Below are 7,504 nucleotides of genomic sequence, written 5' to 3'. Positions count from 1 at the left end.
TTGGGGAATTGGGGAAGGGGACCAGCCAAGTTGTTGTCCTTCAATCTTAGTTGTGGAGGGCGCAGCTAGCTCAGCTCCAAGTCCAGTTGCCATCCGGCCACCCATCAGCAGCTCGCAGCCGCTCAGCTCAAGGTGCCGTGTTCAATCTTAGTTGTGGGTCGGCTTAGCCCACCATCCCATGTGGGAGTGGCAACCTTGCTGTTAGGAGCATGTGCTCTCACCAGCTGAGCCATCCTGCTACCTGTTGGCAGCTCAGTGGCAGCTCAGCTCGGGCACAGCTCACTGGCCCTTGTGGGAATTGAACTGGTGACCCTGTTGCTCAGAGCTCGCGCTCTTAACCAACTGAGCCACTCGGCCGGCCCCTAGTCCTTTTTTTATAATTTGTGCATTTGTAGGACGATTTTGGCATTTTAGGCTATCATATCTGGTTTTTACCAAGTGTTATTTTTTTAATTGTTAGTTTTTCTGAATGTGTGGCAAATATCTAGTAACCTTTCTAGAGGGATTATAGATGAGATCATATAGAGAGAATGTTTATTCACGAGTGGTGTGGATAAGGAAAAAGAATTGAAATGTTTTTCATAGTCCTGACTATGTCTCTGAATCTATGGCTCATTTTCTTTTTTTTTTTCATTTTCTTAACTTAAAATTACATGTGTGTTTGGGGACTGTCTTGCTATTAAAAACAGTGAAGTTGTGGAAATAGTTTACTTTTTTGAGATCTTTGATCTTTAATGACTTCATATGTTAACTTTTCATTTACTGGAGAATTGATGTTATTTTTAAAACAATGATTATGTTATTCTGAAAGGATTATATTAGGAAAAACATTTTGCAAAGAAATTTAACACTTCCATGGTCAGACTTCTATTTTACTATATAATCAAAACTAAACCCACTTTCTGAAGTTAGTCTCTCATGAATACTTTGAATGTTAATGAATGTTTATTGTGCCTTTGGGTGGTCCAGACTAGATGTCTGATAAGCAGTACTGGTAATAGAATGCAAAAGTCTTTACTTCATCTCAGCACTGTCAAAGAAAAGAAAGAAAAAGCATACTCCAGAATTGTCCATTTATACCTGAGTTTACTGTTTCTCTCTCTTTTTTTTTTCATTTTGGTAATTTTTTTGTGTTTATATGTAATATATTCCCATTTTAGAAATTTTGGAAACGATAGAAGAGCCCACAGAGAATCATATTACCACTCAAAAGTAAACATCGTGGGCCGGCCGAGTGGCTCAGTTGGTTAAGAGCTTGCTCAAGAGTTTGAGCTCTGAGCAACAGCGGTTCGAGTCCAGCCCGAGCTGAGCAGCCGCTGAGCTGCCAACAGGTAGCAGGATGGCTCAGCTAAAAAAAAAAAAAAAAAAAAAAAAAAAGTAAACATCGTGATGTATTGGCATATTTTCTCTGCTTATACCTTTACTTGCTTTTTAAAGCAGCTTTATTGAGATATAATCTACATGTCATAAATTCACGCAGTTAAAGTGAAAGATTCAATGGTTTTTAGTATATTTACAGAGTTCTGTGACCATCGCCATAATCTAATTTTAGGACATTTTCATCATCCCCAAAAGAAACCTCATACCCATTAATATTTACTTCCAATACACTCTGTCCCCCATATGTAGTCATTATACTTTCTTTCTCTATACATTTGCCTCTTTCTGAGTTTACTATTTTAGTTTATTATTTAATTTACTATTTTAGTTAACCCATATGAGTTTAAAGGCTACATAGGTATTTTAGTAGAATGGTTAGTATAACTATTTAAGAGATCTGAACACCTTGCTTTGGAACTACTATAGCTTGGACCTGGCCTGATGCTTTGAACATTGAAAATTCAGACTCTGAATCATGGACTTCCCACACTGTAAAAAAATTCACTGCATCATTTGAAGCATCACTTTCAGGGGAGAGAGAACTCAAAACCCCGACAATTTCTCTGAAGGAAACAGTTGGGAGATATTCTGATGATCATGAAACGCGAAATGAAATTTATCACAGGAAGATCATCTCTTGGTTTGGCGACTCCCCCTTGGCTCTCTTTGGCTTACATCACCTAATAGAATATGGAAAGAAGTCCGGGAAAAAAGCTGGAGATTGGTATGGACCAGCTGTGGTTGCTCACATTTTAAGGTAAAATTGTTTAAAAGTCTTTCACTTTATGACAGAGCTCTGGTCTCAGGCTCAGAGATACTCATTTTTGCAGTGCATATATGTAATTGGAACTTTTAAAGTCTAATTGTATGAGAATATTCATAAAGGAGCTTTTATTTGCTAATAGGGAAAAAACAAGACTTTTTTTTTTAAAGATTTTATTGGGGAATTTGGGGAGGGGAACAGTGTTGGGGAATTGGGGAAGGGGACCAGCCAAGTTGTTGTTCTTCAGTCTTAGTTGTGGAGGGCGCCAGTTGCCATCTGGCTGCCCGACGGCAGCTCGTGGCCCCTAAGCTCATTCTTAGCTGTAGGTGGGCATAGCCACCATCCCATGAGGGAGTCGAACCAGCAGCCTTGTTGCTAAGAGCACGTGATGTATCCACTGAGCCATCTGGGCGGCAGCTCAGCTGAAGGTGCTGAGTTCAGTTTTAGTTGCGGGCGGGTGTAGCCACCATCCCATGCAGGAGTCGAACCCGGCAGCCTTCTTGTTAAGAGCACACGCTCTATCCACTGAGCCATCCGGGTGGCAGCTCAGCTCAAGGTGCTAAGTTCAGTTTTAGTTGCGGGCGGGTGTAGCCCACCATCGAAAAGGCAATCTTGTTGTTACACCAGCTGAGCCATCTTGCCACCTGTTGGCAGCTCAGTGACAGCTCAGCTCGGGCACAGTATCACTGGCCCATGTGGGAATTGAACTGGCGGCCCTGTTGCTCAGAGCTTGTGTGCTTAAGCCAACTCTTAACCAACTGAGCCACTCAGCCTGCCCAACAAGACATTTTGCAACTCTAGTTTCACTTAATTTATCTACTGACAAATTTTTCTACTTTTGGTCACAGGTATAAATAAATATCCAAGGTCCCTTTGTAACCAGGTTTTCATTAGACTACCTTATTGAAATTTTCTAAAAACTAACATCCCTTTTAACCTTGGAACATGCATAACATTACAGGTTTTTTTTTACTAGTATAACCTGGGGGCTGTAATGTACTGATAGTGTAATGAAATGTCAAGAGCTAAAATTGATGTTTCCAGCATTTCTTTACACACATCAAATTCTTGTGAACTGTAAATGTGTGGAACTATTAATATAATTATATCATAGTAAAAGTAAAGAGTGTGTGACATTCAGAGTAGTTAGAAAAAAGTCAAAAGTCAGATTTCACTATACCTTATCTTTTTTTATGTTCCATTTATTTGGATTCTACTTAAGTTTTCTTTTAAAAATTGTCTTATTTGTTGTGTGTCCCATTATTATTATAAACTGAATCATTAATATGTTGTACAAGTATAGTATGTTGTTGTAAATTTACTCCATTTAGAATCATATAAATTTGAAATTGTTACAAAGTTTTTTGCATACTATATTAAATTGCTTTTATATTTTTCAGCCAGATGCTTATAATTGAAAAAGCATTTGCATAATAGAAAAGTATTTGCATAATGTTATGAAATGGATTGTTAATAATAATATCAAGTTCAGCTTGGTATGACATGTATAAAAGCTTAGTTTCTACTCTTCAAAATGTTACGTTTTATACCTCAGGAATCAGAAAACTTTTCTTGTAAAAGTCCTGATAATAAATACTTTAGACTTTGCAGGTCTTATAAGGGCTCTATTGCTCATTTTTCTTCTCCATTTTTTTAAGAAATCAATCCTTTAAAACTGTAAAAACCATTCTTAGCTTGTAGGCTGTAAAAAACAGGCTGCAGGTTATATTTGACCTGCCAATCCTTCTTCTGTACTAACACGTACAAACGTACATAATAAGGCATGCTAAGGGAAAAAATTATAAAGCTACAGTTAAAATAACAATATATTTCCATCATTTGTATAATTTTCTTCTATGGATATTGTCATGATTTTTTTCATATGTACACTGTTTAGAACATTATACTCAGAAATATTTTTCAATTTGCAGTTTTACTTACAGAATTCTGAGTCTTGAAATTAGGAAATTCATTTGTTCAGGTCATATAGGTTTTTGAATGAGGGAAAAAAAGTCATGCTATCATTTAAAGAAAAGGGAAAAAAAAAAACTTTCGTAAATATACCAGAAGACAATCAAACAGTAATTCACTGCTAATCAGTAATGTAAGCTCATATGAAGCAAACCTTAAAGCATACTGTAATACCATTGGTTAGAAAACATTTAATATAGACAGGTGAATGGTTGAGAGAAATTATTTTGGGAAGGCATGGTTTATAGCTTTATACCATATATATATATATATATATATATATATATATTCAACTTTGAAATAGTTTCAAAAGCTGACACTATAGGTTAAATAGGAATGTCAGGAAAAGGATGGCTTTCTTTCCTCTTAAATTAAATCTTTAGTTACCAACTGGAAATATTAGTTAGGATTTTAAAGAATGATGCTTGTTATTTCTTAGAAAAGCAGTGGAAGAAGCAAGACACCCTGACTTACAAGGAATAACTATTTATGTTGCACAAGATTGTACAGGTAAGGAATGCATATAATTTCAATTTTTATCTGTTTATTTGGCCAGACTTCTGATATGTACTTAGATTATCTCAATCATATTCTAAATGATTATGAAGGCAGGGACCACGTCTTACACATTTTTGATCCTACGTAGCACCCTATGCTTAGGAAGCACTTATTAAATATTCGTTGATATACTATGAATTATTAGTTGCAATATTAAAATACGTTCCTAAAGGAAATTCCTTCTACCTCCTTGTCCACTCCTTCACAGTCTTCTTTGCTGGTTTTTCCTTATCTTCCTGATCTTTAAAATTGTTGGTATGTTGTGCTCAGCCTTTAGACTTCATCTCTTTTTCTGTGTACACAGATTCAGATTCACCCAGGCTCATGGCTTTACAGTACTATCTATTTGTTGTCAACCCCCAAACTTACAGGTTCACCCTTGACCTCTCCCCAAATCCAGGCTTTTTATCTGTAACTGCCTATTCATCCTCCCTGCTTGCTTATCTAAAAGGTATCTCAAATTTAGCATGTCTAAAACTGAATTCCCAATCCCCCCTCCTGTGTTTTGCCCTCCTGCAGCCTTCTATGTCTTTGTAAATGGCAGCTCTCTTACTCTGCTTATACAAAAATCCTTCAGATAGCCCACGGTTCCTTTTTTCCCCCTCTTACATCTTACGTTTAATGCATTAAGGAGTTCTTTGTCTTCAAACTGATCACTTTTCACTGACTCCTTATGACCATCCATCAGCATTCCCTTCATAATTACTGTCTTTGTTTAAGCCACCATCATTTCTTGCTGGATTACTGCAGTAGCTTTCTCTGTGCTTCAGCCCTTACCCCTATGGAATGTTACCAATACAGGAACCAGACTAGTAAAGTGTAAGTCAGATCAGGGATTCCTTTCCTAAAAAAAACTTTTCAATGACTTCCCATCTCACAAAGTAAAAACTGAAGTCTTTACGATGGCCTTTAAAAGTTCACATAATCTGTCTTCATTCTCCCCACAGTCTGTAACTTTACCTCTTTATTTCATTTTCTGCTACTGCACCCCTTGCTCACTTCGGTCAGAGGCACTGGCCTCTTGTTCCTGGAATATGCTAGCTATGCTTCTGCCTTAAGGCATTTGCACTGGTGATCTTTCTACTGGAATGCTCTTCTCCCAGGTGGCTGCATTACTTGGCTTCTTACTTTAAGTCTTGACTTAAATGTCAGTTTCTCAGAAAACCTTGCCTGTCACCTTATTTTAAATTGCCTCCCCTCTCAGCATTTCATATCCATCTTTCTCCCTGTTTTTCTTCGAAGCACCTGTCACCATCTGGTGTGTCTTATATTTTATTTATTTACTGTCTATTTCCTTTGATTAGAGTGTATGTTCTCTGAGGGCAGGGATTTTTCTCCGTTTTGCTCACTACTGAAGACCCACTGCCATCAAGTAGCTACTCAATAAGTATCTATTGAATGCATAAATGAGGTAGGCATTTTTAACTCGTTGAGACCTTGATAGTGATGTCAGAGGTAAGATGACTGGCCAATGTGGGGGAAATTAGGGTAAAAATGTTTCTGAAAATAATTTTTGTAAAATTTAATGCATATTCATTATGTTTTTTCAGTTTACAGTTCTGATGTAATTGATAAACAGTGTGCCTCCATGGCCTCTGATAATACAGATGACAAAGCTGTTATTATTCTAGTTCCCGTTCGACTTGGTGGAGAAAGAACCAACACCAACTACTTAGAGTTTGTTAAGGTAGGAATTGAGAGCTCAGTTTTTTTAAGGCAATGCTAGCATATATGGCAAATACAGATTTGCGGTAGTTTTTCTAGTAAATGGGTATTGATGATTTTGTAGTTATTTGATTATAAAGTTTGTCATTAGGATTTTAAATGTCAGCAACAAGATCAGATGTGATTTGAAGAGTACAGTGTTCTTTGACAAAATGAAAAGCCTTTTATTCTTTGTAGCTAATCAAGGAGACACAGATGCCACAAAAATCATAATCTGCCTACAGTTCCCATTATCCTTATTTGTGATTTTTTAAAGTATGTACCCTCGTTTCTTCGTAAAACCCACATTAAACTATATTGAGTAATTATTGAAACAAACTGACTTTTCTATTACTGCTGCATTCTCTCTTAATTTGTTTTCTGTGCTACCATTAAGGTCAATAAGAAGTTAGAATGATTATTTATATGGATAGAAATTATGAAGATTTTGTGTGTGTGTGTGTGTGTGTGTGTGTGTGTGTGTGTGTGTTGGGGGGGAAGTAGGTTTCAACTTTGTGTTCTTCATATTATATCAGTTAAAAATCTGTTCTATTTCAGAGCACACAATTCTTTTTTTCTAAAAGAACCTAAGTATGTTATCTTGTTTTGGTCACCAAGACATCCAGTTGTATCAAAACTTTAACTTTTGACATACTTAGTCTCTGGTTAAGATGATAGTATTTATATTATTTTCATATTTTTAATAAAAATTCTCATTTTTTCAAGGCCAGAGATGGAATTCCTTTTTGAATGGAGTGTTAGTGGATATAGTAATCTTGAAATAAAGTCTAGATTTGTCTTTTATGATTCAATAACAATTTGTTCCCCACATGAAGCATTAATCCCATATTGTGGTCCCAACGAATGTGGTGGAAAATATATCACAGGCTAAATTGTGCTGATTCTAAAAATCTAGAATACTTGTTTTCAATATGTGGTATATGGAAGTCTTTTGGTATATTGATTTTTTTTTTAAAGATTTTTATTGGGGAATTGGGATAAAGGGAAAAGACAAGTTGCTCTCCTTTTGTTCTTCAGTATAGTTGTGGAGGACATTGCTTCACTGGCCCAAGTTGGCACCATCATTGCGCTCTTCCCGGGCGAGGCAGATCAGTCGCCAGCTTCTGG

At 36.6% G+C, this 7,504-nt stretch overlaps 1 protein-coding gene across 4 annotated transcripts in view; it reads left to right on the top strand.

Moving 5' to 3' along the window:
* The window catches only part of ATG4C (autophagy related 4C cysteine peptidase), a 66,200-nt gene that overhangs the window by 32,665 nt on the left and 26,031 nt on the right, over positions 1-7,504 (top strand). For all 4 annotated transcript variants that reach the window (XM_019633037.1, XM_019633038.1, XM_019633035.1 and 1 more), the window contains 3 exons: positions 1,807-2,137; positions 4,554-4,624; positions 6,223-6,359. In XM_019633037.1, coding sequence (XP_019488582.1) covers positions 1,807-2,137; positions 4,554-4,624; positions 6,223-6,359 — 539 coding nt within the window. The remainder of the gene's footprint in view (positions 1-1,806; positions 2,138-4,553; positions 4,625-6,222; positions 6,360-7,504) is intronic.

This window comes from Hipposideros armiger, unplaced genomic scaffold (assembly GCF_001890085.2).
Source record: "Hipposideros armiger isolate ML-2016 unplaced genomic scaffold, ASM189008v1 scaffold_1228, whole genome shotgun sequence".
Taxonomy (NCBI): domain Eukaryota; kingdom Metazoa; phylum Chordata; class Mammalia; order Chiroptera; family Hipposideridae; genus Hipposideros; species Hipposideros armiger.
The sequence above is the reverse complement of the archived record's forward strand: the minus strand, read 5'-3'. Positions and strand labels throughout refer to the sequence as shown.